Source organism: Dipodomys merriami, unplaced genomic scaffold (assembly GCF_024711535.1).
Source record: "Dipodomys merriami isolate MVZ:Mamm:240054 unplaced genomic scaffold, mDipMer1.0.p SCAF_5, whole genome shotgun sequence".
NCBI lineage: Eukaryota > Metazoa > Chordata > Mammalia > Rodentia > Heteromyidae > Dipodomys > Dipodomys merriami.
Genome location: NW_027206068.1, coordinates 37390599 through 37410177, shown reverse-complemented (window position 1 = coordinate 37410177; position 19579 = coordinate 37390599). Strand labels below are relative to the sequence as shown.

At 35.2% G+C, this 19579-nt stretch overlaps 1 protein-coding gene across 2 annotated transcripts in view; it reads left to right on the top strand.

The window, feature by feature from the left end:
* Window positions 1-19579, top strand: part of LOC138809642 (ATP-dependent translocase ABCB1) — a 65730-nt gene that overhangs the window by 15069 nt on the left and 31082 nt on the right. For both annotated transcript variants that reach the window (XM_069996397.1, XM_069996396.1), the window contains exons 5-9: window positions 3981-4038; window positions 6794-6985; window positions 7534-7705; window positions 13408-13532; window positions 17032-17203. In XM_069996397.1, the coding sequence (XP_069852498.1) occupies window positions 3981-4038; window positions 6794-6985; window positions 7534-7705; window positions 13408-13532; window positions 17032-17203 (719 nt within the window). The remainder of the gene's footprint in view (window positions 1-3980; window positions 4039-6793; window positions 6986-7533; window positions 7706-13407; window positions 13533-17031; window positions 17204-19579) is intronic.

Here is a 19579-nt window from a genome sequence, read left to right as displayed (position 1 = left end):
ATGTATAGAATTGAGAAAATTAGTATAGGTTAAGCATTGCCAATCTGAAAACCTAAAATGTTCTGCGATCTAAAACTTTGAACATCAAACCTCATTTGGGATTTTGGTCTTGGATTAGAGATGCTCAGGTGATAAAAATCTATGTGAATATTCCAAATTCTGAAAAATCCAAAATTTGAAGTATCTAGTCATAAGAAATTTAAGTAAGTGATATTCAACCTAGCATAGCAAAGGGGAAAAAACATGTATTCTGTTAGATTTGAAAATGGATCTTGATTGGTAGTAAACCATACTTATGACAACTATTGCTATTTATAAATGTTTCCTGAGTAGATAGAGAAGATAAAAAATACAAAATGGATTTTACAAAATTTATTAAGAGAAATATCCTTAACTGGTAATTATATATTTTGTTTTATTTTTGAAAATATGTTTCAGTTGAGGTCTGAATTTATTTAAATAAAAATTTAAGCTCGTACACTTTTTTGATGGTACTCTCATAAAGTGAAGCAATTAATAATCTCCTCCATATGTTGCTAGGCCTCTGTATTTCTTTCATTGCTTTCTTACATTCTGCCTTCTCCTTTAATATCCTTTCCCTGTGGGTTCTGGCTGAGGTTGCTGTTTTCCCTGTATCTGTCACCCTGTACTCACAGGTATAAGGGAAGGTGGAATTTTTCAATCCTGAATTTAGCTCCAGCCTCTGGCCTATGACTTTTAAGTCTTTACATGTAAACTTTCTCTAGAACTGGAGGGCCACACTCTGAGTACTTACTGGAAATTTACGGTTAAAGTCTTAGGCACTATGATATAAAATGTTGAAGACTGAACTAATTAGTATCTTCTCTTGTCTTTCCACCTCTCCTTAGGTAGACATATTTTTGGCCAAGACACCTTCATTTTTCAAGTGCTTAGGCTTGAGGTCTTGATCACTTTTACCTTCTACTTTATTCTATCAGTGGCTAAGTATTGTAGCTTCTTCCTCTTTTTTTTTTTTTTTTTTTGTCAGTTGTGGGGCTTGAACTCTGGGCTTGGGCACTGTCCCTCAGCTCTTCAGCTCAATGTGAGCACTCTACCATTTGAGCCACAGCGCCACTTCCGGTTTTCTAGTCATTTATTGGAGATAAGAGTCTCACAGACTTTCCTGCCCAGGCTGGCTTTGAACCGTGATCCTCAAATCTCAGCCTCCTGAGTAGCTAGGATTACAGGTGTGAGTCACCAGCACCTGGCTTTTGCTTCTTCCTCTTTTAATCTTATATTTCCCTTCTTTTCTTTTCTCATTCAGACTTTCTGTTCCTGTATAATTAAAACAGCAAAATTTCCTTAGTTCCCATTCCTAATAATCTTATATATGGTTGAAAGCTAAATTATCCTCAACCACACTTGTAATTATATCCACTTTAACTCAAAACAAACCACTGAATATTTGCTAATCTATATGCATTTACCATATCTACCCACGTGTCCACTTCACTATATCCATACAATACACCCTATATCACATCCAAATGGGCTTCTTCATTTTCCAAATACACTATAAACCTTTTCTGATAGCATTTCTTACTCTTCTAAAAATATTTTTCTTTTTTTCCCTATCAGACTTCCTGTTAGGATAGACAAGTAGACTTCTCTGAACAAGGCCTTCAATTACTATACTCTAGGTTTTTACACTGGCTGCAAGATTTAAAATGTGCCTCCCCATTGGCCCAGCACTCTTGACTATAATAATTTAGCCTGTAAAATATGCGCCACATGTATCTCTATCTTCACAAGTGTATTATTGTAGCATTGTTTCTAACAGTAAAATGTTGGAAACAAAAATGAAATGAAAAAATTGGTATATTCAAATATTGACATGGGAAATTGGCCATTGGATGTAAAATGACATTACATGTTTTAAAAACTAAATGGAGGGGCTGGGAAGGTGGCTCAGTGGTAGAGCGCTTGCCTTGCATGCATAAGGCCCTGGGTTCGATTCCTTAGCACCACATAAGCAAAAAAAAAGCTGGAAGTGGCACTGTGGCTCAAGTGGTAGAGCGCTAGCCTTGAGCTGAAGAGCTGAGGGACAGCGCCCAGACCCACAGTTCAGGCCCCACAACCGGACCCAAACAACAACAACAACAACAACAACAACAACAACAACAAAAACTAAATGGAAACAGTTTCTGGTTGCTCATGCCTCTGATCCAAGCCACTGAGAAGGCTGAGCTCTAAGGCTGTTGGTCCAAAACCAGCCTAGGAAGAAAAATCGTGTGAAACTCAATTTATCAGCAAAAAGCCAGAAATAGAGCTGTGGCTCAAGTGGTAGGGTGCTAGCCTTTAGCTGAAAAAGCTAAGGAATAGCTCTCAGGTCCTGAGTTTAAGCCCTAGTGCATGCCCATACACACATATACACAAACAGCAAAAAAGCACACACACACACACACAACAAAATTAAGGGGTTAGTGATGTAGCTCAGTGGAAAAGGACTTGTCTGGCAAGTGCAAAGCCTTGAGTTTGGTCCTTAGCTCTGCAAAAATAGCAAAGCAAAACCTGAAACTAGCCTAAATTTGTATTGTATTTGTATTTGTAGTGGCATATACCTATATACATAAAAGAAAAATCTACAAAAATGTTAGAACACTAGTTGTACATATTTATGGGGGGGCACAAGATTATGAGAAATTTGAGTGTGTGTGTATAATTAGATTTTGAACTTCCAGCTTTGATTTTGTTAGGTGGTCTACCAATAGATCCCTTTTGCTCTGATTATTTTTCAAATATGCTGTGTTTTGTTGTGACTTTTTTTTGAGTTTTTTGTTTGTTTTCAAGGAGTGGTCTGGACCACAGTCCTTCTATTTATAGTCCTTGTCAAGGAGGAGATGGTAGAAAAACATCACATCTAGCTGTCAGCTGGGATAGGGTCTTTAGAACCTTTTGCATGAGCTCAAAGAGCCATTCTTGCATTCTCCTCCTCCTAAATAGCAATGATGACAGGCATGATCCACTGGCACCTTTTACTAGAAGGAATTTTTAACATACTTAATTCATAAATGTTAGTATTTGTTAATTTTGGATGACATTCAATTGTTTTTATCATACTATTCTTTGTATATGATAATTTTTAAATTAAAAAATGTAGAGATATAGCCAGGTGCTGGTGGTTTCTGCCTATAATCATAGCTACTCATGATTCCCAGATTGGCGGGTTGCAGTTTTGTCATATTTTAGGTAATGTCTATCTCAACAAAACTGATATCCTGGAAAAACTGGAACAAGACATGACCAAGTAATTAAACATTTTTCTTACTGTTGTTTCATTAAACTTTTCTGCATTCATCTACTGATAACATTACCTGAAATTTTGAGGAAAACAATACTATTCTTTGTTTTCAAGGATGATACAAATGCAGAATGTTTGACAAAAAATGTTCTCATTACATATGTAACTGAAATCCCTCTGTACATCATCTTAACAATAAAAAAGTTATTAAAAATGCTCAGCAATGGGGCTGGGAAGGTGGCTCAGTGGTAGAGCGCATGCCTTGCATGCCAGAGGCCCTGGGTTCGATTCCTCAGCACCACATAAGCAAAAAGAAAAAAGCCGGAAGTAGTGTTGTGGCTCAAGTGGTAGAGTGCTAGCCTTGAGCTGAAGAGCTGAGGGACAGCGCCCAGGCCCAGAGTTCAGGCCCCAAGACAGGACCCCCCAAAAAAAATGCTCAGCAAGAACATGAGGTCCTGACTCATGTATACTTCAATATTCATTTATTAATAAAATTTTCTTTTTGTAGATGAACACAATTCCATTTAATCTGTCCGTAGTTGCACACAGGCAGTTGGGGTGTATTTAAATGGATGCCATAATGCTTAAAAGCAAAGCAATTTGACCTATTTTTTAATCCAAAATATTAATGAAAATGTGTGTGATTCATTTGTATATGCTGAAATTGACTAGAGACAAAGGAGACATAATGGTATATGTTTGTTTTGTCATATTTTAGGTAATCTCTATTTCAACAAAACTGATATCCTGGAAAAATTGGAACAAGACATGACCAAGTAATTAAACATTTTTCTTACTGTTGTTTCATTAAACTCTTCTGCATTCATCTACTGATAGCATTGCCTGAAATTTTGAGGAAAACAATACTATTCTTTGTTTTCAAGGGGAATACAAATGTAGAATGTTTTTAAAGGAAAATGTTTGCTGCAAAAAATGTACTAATGTTAAAGTTTAGCTTAAATTAGGATAATGTGTGCATTCACAAATATAGAAATAAAATATACAAAGAAATTCTAGAACTTCTGTCTTTGAAAATATAGTTGAATTATGAATATCATTTTCAGTTGTTCTGCAATATTAGTTTATGTCATGTTTACTTTTACTCATGATATGATAAGATCAGCCAAGATGACTTTGCTTAACTCAGTATCTACTACTGCATAGTGAGGTAAAACATCCCAGAAGAAAGATAGTCTAAACTCAACTCAAGAAACTTTCATGAATGATTTACACATCATGAAGTTTACTCCTAAAAATAGCTTATAACAGATGTTCAAAGGTAGGTATTAGTGATTCAGATGAGAATGATCTTACGTTATCCAATAGATGATCAGACAGTTTTGAAAAAAAGTGGCGAAAGATAAGGATAAAATACCCCCAATTATTCTTGTAAAAAGGTATTGTTTCTTATGTTGGGAAAATTAGAGTATCTTAGTTGTTCAAAAACTATCATGTTAAAATAAAGTGCTGCTTCTCAAAGCATATTTTTTTCTTAAACAGGATTCCTCTTTATTCTCTCTTACTATATCATATTATAGTATATTACTATATGCTCAGATAATAATTAGTGATAGATAATTATATTAAATATAAATATATTTATTATATAATAAAGTATAAAATATAACATTATAATATGACATATTGCATATTATATAATAATATTATGTATTATAATTATATGTAATATAAGAATATATTATATAACATATAATAGTAAACATACATTTGTTATTTTATATCTGATAACATGCTTTGTATTATACAATATTTTATATTATTCAATATATTTTATATAATATATATTTTATTTTATGGTTATTTATTATATGTTTTTATTATTTTAATATATAAATATATATTAAGTTATTTCAATTTTCTAATTATAGCTCCTGTGATAATTTGTAAATTACAAAATCTAGCTGTAGAAAAGATGCTTAAAAAGTATGATCCGGAAGTGGCGCTGTAGCTCAAGTGGTAGAGCGCTAGCCTTCAGCCGAAGAGAGCTGAGGGGCAGCGCTCAGGCCCAAAGTTCAAGCCCCATGACCGACTTAAAAAAAAAAAAAAAGTATGATCCCTGATGGAATGTACAAAGAATTGTGAGCAATAATATAACAAATTTACAGCTTCTACATGATACACATGTTGTTAGAAGTCAGCAAGAAGAGAATTTGAAAATGTTTTATTATAGAATGTCTGCCTTTATCTAAACAATAACTTCTTAGTGAAACCCAAGAATGATTTCTTTCTAACTGGAACTATACAGCAAGGAAACACTAATTCAACCTTTATAAAAATCAGATTATATTTATCTAAATATCTTTTTGGTTCTGACTTGTTTATGTGTTAAATTGGTAGAGATTTAAAAGGTAAAGTTACATTTTAGTTCAGTCGGTCAGTTTGGAAAACGTACAAATAGCTCTATTTTTCAGTTGTGACAACATCTAAGTTGTACCAGCTCCAAAGACTGGGGGACCATTTGCATCTCTTGGCTCTACTTTCTGACAAATTTTGTTGCTTCTTTACATTACACAATGTGCAGAGCCTACCCCAATAGGGCTGATCTGTCAATGCAGATATAATAAAAGCAGACAAGACTACAGATCTCACCTGATGCCACCCTTCCCATTACATAATCTCTCATAATTGTTGTCGTTCTCTGCATATTTATTGTATGATAGGCACTAGCCTAAATATATTTTTCACATTACTGCCTTACTTTTTTTTTTTTTAGTGCCAGCTATGGAGCTTAAAGTCAGGGACTTAACACTGACCTTGAGCTTTAGTGTTGAGGGTTTGTGCTCTACCACTTGAGCCACAGGTTGACTTATGATATATTTTGGTAGTTAATTGGGGATAAGAGTCTTTCCTTCCTAATCTGGCTTCAAATCTCATATCTCAGCCTTCTGAGTAGCTAGAATTATAGGTGTCAATCACTTGTACCCAGTTGCCTTTTTTCAGCCTCTGTTTTACTAATTAGAAATCTGAGCCTTTAAAAAGGTTAGGCAAACTGTAATCCTAGCTACTCAGGAGGCTGAGGTTTGAGGATCGCCAATCAAAGCAACCCGTGCAGGAAAGACCATGAAACTCTTATCTCCAATAAATTACCAAAAAAAGCAAAAAATAAAAATAAAAAAGAAAAGAAAGACAGAAGCAGCATTGTGGCTCAAGGGCTAGAGTGCTCACTTTAAGCAAAAGAAGCAGAAAGGAAGGAAGGTAGGAAGGTAGGGAAGCAGGCAGGCAGGCAGGTAAGTAGGCAGGCAGGAAGGCAGGAAGGCAGGAAGGAAGGAAAGGCAGCTGTCTTAATATTACACAATAGCTGAGAATTGAGCCAAGCAAAATTCACTGCTCATCATTCCTCCAAGACTGGTGCAAACATAGTGGAATGCTGACCAGCAACTTTTGACAACCCCTTTTTATATGTTAAAGATGAATAGATATCCAGATAACTGAAAAAGAAATACTGGGTGATCTTATTGAGGGCATTAACATTGATTATGATGGAACAATGTGTGTGGTGTCCTTTTTTAGGTATGCCTATTATTACACTGGAATTGGTGCTGGCGTGCTTGTTGCTGCATACATTCAGGTGTCATTTTGGTGCTTGGCAGCTGGAAGACAAATTAATAAAATTAGGAAAGAGTTTTTTCATGCTATAATGAAACAAGAGATAGGCTGGTTTGATGTTCATGACGTGGGAGAGCTTAACACCCGGCTCACAGAGTAAGTACCTAGTTTAACGTTTAACTTCAATCTGGTTCTTGTTCTGCATGAAATGAAATAGGTATCATCAGATCTGTTAGCAATGCCAATGTTTCACACAGAAGTAATTGCAAAAATAAATTTATATGAGCAGCAACCATGTCTCATCTTCCTTCTTTCCCTTTGTACTCTTTCAGGGTATGGGAGTAGATGGTATATGACTGGCAAGCATTGCATTTGTTAAAATCAAGAAAGACTCTGAAAGTGTTAGTATGGCAATGTGCAATAGAAAACAATACAATATATTGGGAAAATTTTCCCAATGATTCAAAATGCCTGCCTTACCTGTTTATACATCAGTGCATCACGCCCAGTTTTAGAGGCTTATTGTAGATTCCTGTTATTAATGACACAACTTCTCACTAGAAACTGATACTCTGCCAGTTAAAACAAGCAACACATAGGTCCTAGCTGTAAACTGATGTATCCAACCTTAAGCAAACGAAACCAAAACTGGAAAATTATGCATTTGTATTTCTAACATGATCTCTTAACACTATCTTTTGTAGTGATGTCTCCAAAATTAATGAAGGAATTGGTGACAAGATTGGATTGTTCTTTCAAGCAATGGCAACATTTTTCACTGGTTTTATAGTAGGATTTACACGTGGCTGGAAGCTAACCCTTGTGATTTTGGCCATCAGCCCTGTTCTTGGACTGTCAGCTGCTCTATGGGCAAAGGTAGGTTGAGCTTGTGAATTCAGATTTAAACCATTACCCCATGAAAACGTGATTTAACTATAAAAAATTTAATTATGTATTCAATACTTGCCTTAAATTTTCTTTAAAAATCAGGACTTTATGTTGTCCTTGCCATTTGATTATTTAGGGATGGGATGAGAAAGAAGAAAGGAGTTCTTAACAAGTTACATTAAAAAATGATATGTGAACTCTGAAGATCTGTGTACTGTGGTAGACAATACCATAGTCATTTATCAAGAAGAGATTCAAATTCAGTGAACAATTCATATACTATTCAATCAACATTTTTTTATTTTTTTATTTTGGGGGTTATATATCTTGTTCACTTTGTAAATTGATTTTACAGTTTATCATAGTTGTAAATGTCTCTGTTGTACATATTTAGACACATCAGTATCCAAGTAATTTATGAAAATAAATTACTCTATTCTTGGACACATGTGAATTCCTACCTTCTAGTTCTTGTTCCCAATCATAATGGGGACAGGAGAAATAGTCGTCCTTCCTCTCTACACAGCTGCTACTAATTTTGTAAAACTTATTTCCCTTTCTACCTAGGCATGTAATCATTTAAAAAAATAATTTAATATATGTATGGGTATTTGATAGGGATGTTATTTATTTATATTGTTTGAGTTCTACATAACTTAGTGGAATCAGAGATTTATGCATGTAGCAAGATAATGTAAGTAAGGGAAAGCTATTCAAAGTCTATCTTAATAAGACATAAGTCAATCCATAAGTTTTAAGAAGTTTTTGAAATTGTCCCCTAAAAGGTGAATGCCAATTTCTTATTTCAAATCAAAGTTTTCCTTTATGAAGCAACTGCTATGGCCAGCAAATACATTTGAGTCTAAGATATAGGTATTGTCTCATTTTACAAAAAAATAAAATGTGTATCTGAGGATTTTGTTAAGGTATTGTTAAGATATTACTCAGAGTAACACTAGTATGAGTATGTACCTGGTGGTTATTTGTTAGCTGAAATATTTGGGGGAAAATTCTTATATTTTTGGTTAGTTGTAGGGCTTGATCTCAGGGTTTCGGTGCTGTCCCTGGGCCCTTTTGCTCAAGGCTAGTGTTCTAGTTCTTTAATTCTTGTTTTCAATTGATTTTTCTCTTTGCAAGAAAATTAATCAAGTTAGGTACAAGCTCTTCATTTTTTGAAAAACTGCATAAAATGAGTTGATACTAATTCTAATTGTTTTAAATACATTTATTTAATTCTCTGATTGCCAGTTATAATGAGAACCTATGTAGCATAATATAGAAAGACTGTTTATCCCTTGAGCTCAAGCTGTCCTGCCCAACTCAGGAACACCAAGACAAGTAGGAAAAACAGGAAGAGACCCAGTCATAGCCAGCAGTGTGCTCTGGGATGTTCCTTTAAACCATGTGACTAAGACTTTCTTCTGTCTAGGAACATAAGTTGTTGTTACTTGTATAATGAAAGGTGCTAGTAGAAGGAACCATTACTCTGCTTTTCTCCTACCAATAGATACCTGACAGTCTAACCTTCAGAAACCATATTCCTCAGGAAGCTGAACTCAGAGGCAGTGAGAACTTTGACAAATCCAGAGAAACCAAGCTAACCAAACAGAAAACACAAGGCTCTGAGTAATAAATGAACACTGGAGCCATAGCTCACCTGAATACCTTGTTAAACCTTAAGAGGTTCATCATTTACTAAAATGAAGCAACATAGTTTATCAACATAATAGATAAAATGTGTAGGATATAATAGAAAGTGATATAAACAGCCAAGAAAATCACAGTGTGAATGGAAAAACACAATCATTTAACTGACCCAAACATTGATATACATCAGATACTGGACTTACTTGATGATGATTTAAAACAGCTATTATTAAAGTGCTTTATTAATTCTTTACCGGAAATGGAAAAAAAATATCCAGGCCAAACATTGCCTTTCCATTAAGATTTAAAATAAGATAAATAGAATTTGTTTTCACTATTTGTTTTCACCAAAGCATTGATACTTATAAATGATACAATAGATGAAATAAGAATAAAGGTATATGAAGTTGAAGAAATAAAACTGTTTATACATTGTTTTATATATATATTAAACATATATCTTGGGAAAGATCTTAAATGTGACATTAAAAGCATGATCTTTAATAAGAAAATTTTTAGACTTCATTAAAATTAATCTTTCATTTTATAAAAGTCAGTGTAAAGAGAATGAAAAACAAAATAATATATAACAAAGAATTACTATTTGAAATAAATAAAGCATGCTAAAAGTCAATAATCAAGAATCAAAACGAAAACCAAGCAGTCGAATTAGAAAAAGGGCAACAGATTTTTACAGGCATTTCTAGGAAGAGGATATACAGATAGAGAGGTCCATGGAAAGTTTTTCAGCATCATTTGCCACCAGCAACATTGCAAACTAAACCACAGTAAGGTGTCATACATTCATCAGAATAGCCAAAGAAAACATACAGTTTTGCCAAATGCAGGAGGAAGTATGGAGAAACTGGATCACTCATAGATAGCTAGTGGGATAGTTTCTTATAAAATTAAACATGTAATTATCATATGACCCAGCAACCACACTTTCTTAGAATTTATCTGCCAAAAAAGACAATTACGTTTATATAAAAACCTATGCACTGACCATGTTCTGGTGGCTCACGCCTATAATCCTAGCTATTGAGGAGGCTGAGATTTGAGGATTGCAGCTTGAAACCAGACCAGGAATCGAAAGCTTGCTAGACTCTTATCTCTAATTACCCCCAAAAAGCCAGAAGTGGAATTGTGGCTCAAGTGGAAGTGTACTGGCCTTTAACAAAAGCTCAGAGACAGTGGCTAACCACCGCCACACACACACAAACACATACACACACATATGACAAATACTTGATAGCAACTTTAAATCTTAATTGCTTGATATGGGATATTATTCTGATACCATTTAGGGACATGATTAAACAAATTTGTATATTCATATTATGGAATACTACGCAATGATAGAAATGGAAACTAGATAAATGCAATAATCTGAATAGATTTCTACATTGTGTTATATATTTTAAAAAGCTTATCCCAAAAGATGCACACTGAATGTTCATTATTTTTACATACATTTGTATATATGAATATGAATACCAATCAATGTTAAATTTGTGATTAGTATTTACTTTGTAATTTTCAAGATGTTTATTATTGGAGGACACTGGATGAGGAGTAAATACCATGCAATTGTATTACTTGCTACAACTATACATAAGTCTGCAATAATATCTAAACAACAAATGAATAATAAAAATTATTAAATGATAACAAAAAACATATTGAAAATGGAATATGGCTTAAAGTTGTGGTGAAAATTCCAGTAGTATTCCAAAATATTGCTTCACAATATATTAATTAGGGCAATACAAAAGTACCTTTACTAGAAGCTTTTAACTTAAGAAATAATGATTCCATGTGTATCAAGCCTATATGATCATTAATAAGAATTATAGGCTCTAGAAAAGACTGGGTCAGTGATCATTTTTATGGGTACTAGAGGTAAATGTGATAATTGAAGTGTTACCTCCTATTCTTTTATATTGGAAGAATAATATAAAGAGTTTTTTTGTACCTAAGGAAAGATTGGAGAGTTCCTTATTTTAACAGACAGGATTGCTTGGAAAAAGAAAGACAGTGAAGAGTATGCAGCATACTCTTCTGCTTAGGATTCTAGAATGTCATGAAAGGAAAAAAGTCAGATTTGTTTAATTCAGTATATCACATGATATATTAACAGTGCATTAACATAGCACTTTGAAATCTTAAATTTAAAGTATTTCTTGGCCATCTCCTGTTCCTGGCCAGCTCTAGTGTGGACAGCTGGGGCATCTCAGCTCCAGAGGAGCAGAAAAGCATTGCTAAAGCAATTACCGTGACCTGACAGTGCTCTGCAGACATGTTTGTTCAAGGATGAAACTGACATCCTAATTCAGACCCAGTGCTGTGTGTGAAACAGAAAATAATGGAGGGGCAGCCCTAGGAAAAAGACTTTCAGAAGCCCAGAAGGTCTAGTGACTCAGTGGTATATTATTTAGTTACCAAAGAGTACAGATATATATCTATAGACCATCATTAATGAATATTCATATTCCGTTATCCACCCATTTTTTGTACTTTTTTAATTGTAAAAATGTTGTACAGAGAGGTTACTGTTACATGAGCAAGGTAATGAGTACATTTCCTAATGAGCATTGTTGCTTCCTCCTTGGTTTTCCCTCTACCATCCTTCCCTCCCACCTCCACAACTACACTCACCCCCCATGCCGAGGTTGTAAAGTTCGTTTTCAACATAGTGTTTTGTAAATCTCATTGTTACAATGGGTCAACCTGTATCCTTTGTATGATTTCTTTTGCTTTCACAGAAGAAAGAAAGAAATGTACTCTTAAAAATCAATATAACTTTGACTTATTTTCATGCCAAGCAGGAATAGTCATATAACTGAGGAGTCCCCTCATCCCTGTAAATTACCTATTGAAAAACTGTGATACTGTTTAAGCAGAATTGTATTATAAACTAGTTACGTGTAATTCTTAATAGTTGGTGGAATACCTTGGCATTCTTGGTACAAGTAATAAGTTTGCTTTGCCCATACCAATTTTGCCCACACAACAGCTTTATAAATAGTTTATCTGTCCATACCTTGTTTCCAAGAGAGATTATTTCCAGAAATTGTTGATTTGTAGCAATATATACTCCTGAAACTGATTGAAACTTAGCAAATTCCTTAACTGCTCTTCCATGTACTTATATATACTACAGTATAAATAACTATTTTACTATGTAAATGAAAAGAAAATATAAGATCTCGTGCACATAAGATAGCCGAGTGAGCGTTCAGGAACCAAGCAGAAGTCTCAAAGAGCTTCTAGGAGAGAAAGACTTCTCTGGTGGCTGAATATGTTGTGCTTATACTGGCATGTGAAAAGTCACATCTTGAAGTCACTTGGTCTCCTACATTCTTCTACACTCTGAGCATAATGCTTCTAGCTCTTCTCAATTAATACTGGTTAATGGAACCAGAATATTGAGAACACGATACATTTCCTTTACATAATATATATAATTATGTATTATGAATATACATATGTTATATACACACATGTATACATATACACAAATACATATAATTAAATATTCTATATATTATGTATATATTTCTATATTTATGATTATGCAGTAGTATATATTCTGTTTTCTAAAATTTAACATTTCCCAAAAGTTTCAGGTGTATTTTTAAAATTTTTTTTATTGTGAACATACTGTACAGAGGGGTTACAATTACATGGGCAAGATAATGAGTACATTTCTTATCAAGCATTGTAGCCTCCTCTTTTGTTTACCCTTCCCATCCCTTCCCATCCTCCCCTCGCCCTCCTACCTCAAGAATATTTATTTAGATAAGAATCCATGAAATATATTAGGTGGAAAAGTCTGAAATTAATCTAAATCATTTTGTAGTATCTCAGTACAAAAAAGAACTTTAAGTAGTTTACAGAATTAAGAGTTATACCAAAATACAGAATATCATAACAAAAGACAGCCCAAGGAAGAATTTGATTCTTTATGCTTTAACATATTAACAGCATCTGTTTTGCTATAACTTAAATTTTTTAATGATACCAATTTGTATTTTAAACAGATATTATCTTCATTTACTGACAAAGAGCTCTTGGCATATGCAAAAGCTGGGGCAGTAGCTGAAGAAGTCTTAGCAGCCATCAGAACTGTGATTGCCTTTGGTGGACAAAGCAAAGAACTTGAAAGGTTTGAGCCTCTTTCTTTAGAGAGTAGAAATGTTAAGTGTGGGTCATCTTATGTGCCCATCTGGATGGCAGAATTAATTTTTAAAATGTTCTCAGTAGCTATGGTAAATAATGCTGTGATAAACATAGTTGTGCTGATAGCTTTAGTATGGCCTTGTTTATGATCGTTCGGGTAAATGCCAAAAGTGGGATTGCTGGGTCATAGAGGAGCTCTATGTGGAGTCTTTTGAGGAACTTCCATACTGCTTTCCGAAGTTGTTGAACAAGTTTAGCCTCCCACCAACAATGCAGTAGGGTTCCCTTTTGGCCACATCCCCTCCAGCATCTGTTGTTAATTAGATTTCTTCATTATAGCCATTCTAACTGGGGTGAGGTGGAATCTCAATGTTGTCTTGATTTGCATTTCCTTTATGGCTACAGAGGTGGAGCATTTCTTCATGCATCTATTGGTCATTCTTATTTCTTCTTCAGAGAAGTTTCTCTTTAAGTCTTCAGCTAACTTATTAATCGGGCAGTTGTTTCTTTGAGGATTTGTTGTTGGGGGATTTAATTTTTTGAGTTCTAAGTATATTTTAGATATGAGACCCTTGTCCGTTGTATGTGAAGATCTTCTCCTAATCCATGGGTTTTCTATTGATCTTGCTAGCTATGTCCTTTGCCATGGAACCAACCCAGATGCCCCTCAGTAGATGAATGGATCAAGAAAATGTGATTTTATATATATATAGATATATATATATAGATATAGATAGATAGATGCATATACAATGGAATTCTATGCCTCTGTCAGAAAGAATGACAACTCCATTGGTTAGGAAATGGAAACACTTGGAAAAATTATATTAAGTCAAGTAAGCAAGGCTCAAAGAAACACAGGTCCCATGGTTTCTCTTATTTGCAAAACTATTATATGTCTAGAATAAGCAAAAAAGGTCAAAAGTTATGTACATATGACCATATATTTTTAATGTATTTATTTAATGTACTATGTGATTTTTTTTGTTTCTTTTGTATGTTCTTCCCTCATGGTATAACACCTGTTTTCACTGTATTTGATTCCAGTACCCTGCATCTTGTATATACATTTTTCTAATTTGGGGAGGGGAATGGAAATAACAAAGAATACAGGTTGACCAATTGTAACAATGAGATGTACAAGACACTATGTTGAAAACAAACTTTACAACATCTAGGGGTGAAGCGGGTGGGGAGGAAAGAGTCAGGGAGGTGGGGACGGAAGGGATGGTAGGGAAAAAACAAAGGAGGAGGTAACAATGCTGGATAGGAAATGTACTCATTACCCTTGCTCATGTAACTGTAACCCCTTGTACAGTATCTTTTCAGTAAAAAATAAATATATAAAAAAATAAAACCAGCATAAAGGAAAGCTAAATAAAAAATAGTCTGAATAGGGTCTGGGAATGTGGCATAGTGGTAGAGTGCTTGCCTAGCAGGCATGAAGCCCTGGGTTCAATTCCTCAGTACCCATAAATAGAAAAAGCCAGAAGTGATGCTATGGCTCAAGTGGTAGAGTCCTTTCTTTGAGCACAGAGAGGCTGAAGGACAGTGCCCAGGCCCTAAGTTCAAGCCCCAGGACTGGCAAAAAAAAATGTAACTAACTTAATGGATGTTTTATTACATTACTAGTATTCTGGAAAATTGCAATTCTAGACCTTATATCTGTGAGTTCAAGGATAGGAAAAAAGATAGAAGTAATAACCTTGCTTATATAGTACATTACATATATATAATTTTTCCTAGCAAGCCAATTGTTATCTAATATTGAATGAATATTTTGCATAAGATCAATGGGGACATTTTAATATGTGTTTTTAATTTTTAATTTAATTTTATTGTAAAAGTGTTGTACAGGGGCTGGGAAGGTGGCTCAGTGGTAGAGTGCTTGCCTTGCATGCATGAGGCCCTGGGTTCGATTCCTCAGCACCACATAAGCAAAAAGAAAAAGAAACTGGAAGTGGTGCTGTGGCTCAAGTGGTAGAGCACTAGCCTTGAGCTGAAGAGCTGAGAGGCAGCGCCCAGGCCCAGAGTTCAGGCCCCACAACTGAATCCCCCCCCAAAATAATAATAAAATAAAAGTGTTGTACAGAGGGGTTACATTTACATGAGTAAGGTAATGAGTACATTTCTTGTTGAACATTGTTACCCACTCCTTCGTTTTTCTACCACTATACCTTCCCCCTAAACTCCTTTCTTTATCTTCTTCAAGTAAACCCCATACTCTTATGAAGCTTAAATTCAAGCAGAATGGAAAAAGTAAATTGTAAATTAGCAAATATCTAATATACCACTTAGAGCATTACTTGGGACACTAAAGTACTTTAGTCATAGATGGAATTATTTAGAAAGGCATGAAATTATATACTTTTAAAAAGTACTTTGAAATAAAATCAGTGAGTGTGCTGATGAACATGAGGAGAAATTAAATATAGTGGATTAGTATATACATCTTTGAGATTTCATATAGGCTGAGAACTAAGATTGGATGGCTGGGAAGAAGAATCTTCCAGATTTCCCGAGTACTTATTCTAAGTACTTCCCTGTGTCCAGGAGAGCCACAAAGCTGATGTGACTAGAACTCACTTGAAAGAGAGGAGATTCAGGTGGCCAAGGACTAGAATGCAAGGGACTTGTGTACCAAAGAGAAAAGTAAGGAATTTATCCCAAGAACACAGAAAAGGGATGAAGGTGTTAAAGGAATGACAGTACATTTAACTTCCTAAGATCGTATCTTCTTAAAGAGCTTGATGAATGGGTGAGTGAAAGCAGTCAAAGGGGTGGAATCTAGGACCAAAAGGAGGATTGATGCCGTGGTCCAGGGGAGAAGGATTATGGAGGTCTGATTTCAGAGCAGGGTGGGAGAAGAATTACAAGTTTATTGAGAGGTAGAAATGATAAGATTTTTTTTTAGTATCATCATCTTCAGTTTTTCTTTTTGCTTCTCAGTTCTTCCCTCTTTTTCCACATAAGCAATCAAGTCTTACTCTGATGTTGTCTTTAATGCCTGGCTGGTCCTTCCAACAGTCCTTGAAGAAGACAGAATAGGAGTAAAACTCTACTACTTCCTAAAGATACAGAGATTTAAATAACTTTCTTGTTTAGTACTTTCTAGCATTATATCACTAGTTAATTAATCAAAGATGAATGCTGATTTTGAAAATAAGACATTTTTCCCATGGCTCCTACTTTGTCTTATGCACAAATAACATGACATATTTTATGCTTGTTGAATATTACTTCACTTATTTCATTATTGCTAGAAGAAAGAACTTTAGAAGTTTCCCTTATAAATACCTCTATAAGTCTAAGACTCAGTTTTCTCTTCTGCAAGAAGTAAATGAAATAATAATAACAATGTCAGAAAGAAGGAGAAAATACACTCACACATCAGGGTTGAGCAAATTCTAACTACTCAATAACCATCATGCAACATATTTCCATACCTTACAAGCATATGAGATAATTTCTTTTCTTTCTCCCAGGTACAACAAGAATCTAGAAGACGCAAAGAGAATTGGGATAAGGAAAGCTATCACAGCCAACATTTCCATCGGTGCTGCTTTCCTACTGATCTATGCATCGTATGCTCTGGCTTTCTGGTATGGGACCTCCTTGGTCCTCTCCAATGAATATTCTATTGGACAAGTGCTCACTGTAAGTTATATATGGGTTATAAAAAGACACCAATGAAACTGAGCAATGTTGGTTTGACTTAAAAAGAATATATTTTGAATATGTATAGAGTGCTACAAGAATCATGGCTTCATAAGTTAAAGAATAGAAGCCTCCAGCAAGTTTTGTTGTCTTCCTTTTGTAGCTCTCCTACAATCTCTCTCTCTCTCTCTCTCTCTCTCTCTCTCTCTCTCTCTCTCTCTCTCTCTCTCTCTCTCTCTCTCTCTCTCTCTCTCTCTTTTTGGGGGGGTTGGGTCATGGGGCCTGAACTCTGGGCCTGGGCACTGTCCCTCAGCTCTTCAGCTCAAGGTAGCACTCTACCACTTGAGCCACAGAGCCACTTCAGGCTTTTTTCTTTTTGCTTATGTGGTGCTGAGGAATCGAACCCAGGGCCTCATGCATGCAAGGCAATCGCTTTACCACTGAGCCACCTTCCCAGCCCCTACAATCTCTTTTGTAGCTCAAATAAAACTAACGTTACTAATCTCACAAACATGAATTTTCATTTGGTGAGATGATTTTCTTATACCAATCATGACACTAATTGTTCCATTTTCATTTTCTGATTCTCAAAGTGGCAAAATGTACATTTCAATCTACTTCCAGTTTTTTGAATGATTCTCATAAATTCATGAAAGTACACACTTTAGTTATACAAAAAGAAAATTCTGTTCCCACCTTTCAACGTTCTTACCCACTCTACCCAATCAACCCCTTCTCTCACTTTCTTTACTTTTGTAGGATATACATTGAATTTTTTTGGGGGAGTCATGGGGCTTGAACACTGGGCTTGCTCACTGTCCTTGCACTCCTCAGCTCAAGGCCAGCGTTCTACTGCTTGAGCTATAGCGCCACATCTGATTTTCTAGTGGTTTATTGGAGATAAGAGTCTCACAGACTTTGGTGCCCAGGCTGGCTTTGAACCGCGGTCCTCAGATCTCAGCCTCCTGAGCAGCTAGGATTACAGGCGGGAGCCGTGGGCGCCCGGCTTATACATTGAATTTTTACTGCATTCTTTCCCCACTACTTTATCTCTTCAACTATTCTATCCTCAGACCCCACCACACCCTTTTCTTTTTTTTTTTATTGTGAAATTACCATTCAGAGGGGTTACAATTACATGAGCAAGGTAATGAGTACATTTCTTATCAAGCATTGTTGCCTCCTCCTTTGTTTCCCTTCCCATCCTTTCCCATCTCCCCCCTCCAAAGTTGTAAAGTTCGTTTTTTGACATAACATTGTGTACATCTCATTGTTCCAATGGCTCCACCTGTATCCCTATTTAAACAGTTTGGTTTTTCCCTTCCCCTCCACAAATTATACCGACATCAAATACAGTGAAAACAAGGGTTATACCATGGGGGAGGAACATACAAAGCAATAAAGAAATACCTTATAAATATGTTAGAAACAATAGCAAGAAAGAAAAACCATTTGAGTCCCTATTTTGCCTAACATCAACTTATCTAACCATTTCTGCTTGTCTCAGACATATACTAGTTATTGCAAATAAGGGAAACCACAGGACCAATGTTTCTTTGGGCCTGGCTTACTTCACTCAATATGATTTTTTTCCAAGTTTTTCCATTTCCCAACAAATGGCGCAATGTCATTCTTTCTGATGGAGGCACAGAATTCCATTCTGCATATATAAACACCTTTTCAAGTACTCATTTCCTGGTGCTTGTTTTCTTTGATTTATTCTTTCTAAGGAGTCACATGGTTTGAGTTCTCCTCAGAATCTACCATATTTCAGTTTATACATTGGTGTACATTGCCTCCGGCCTGAAGTATTTACTTTCTTATTTATAAACTAATCTAGCTTCCAAATATGAGAGAAAACATACAACCTTTGTCTCTCTGGCTCTGACTTACTTTCTTTGCAAATATGCAATAGCATTCTTTCTAATAGATGAGTAAAATTCCAGTGTGTATATGTACTATTTATCCATTGAAGAGCATTTAGGCTACCTTGGCCCTGATGAATAGTGCTGCAATAAACATGATTGTGCTGGTGCCCACTTGCAATTTTATGTTATCATCTTTCATTGAAATAATTCACAACCAACTTAATATGTACCTTATTAGAGAATTTGCTATATTTCTTTTTCTTATGCCAAGAAAAGCATATTGTGCTAATGACTGATCATATTTCCTTGAGTCTCTTAATATGCTCCTTTTTGGTTGATATAGGATCAAATTATGTAGCACAGACAAGTCTAGAACATGTTATGTAGCCAAGGTTGGCATCAAGCTCACCATCTTCCTGCCTTATCTTCTCTAGGGCTAAGATGCAATATATACTGCCATTTGCCTACCAGAACAGCTCCTTTTCTCAGGATTTAGATTTGTAATAAG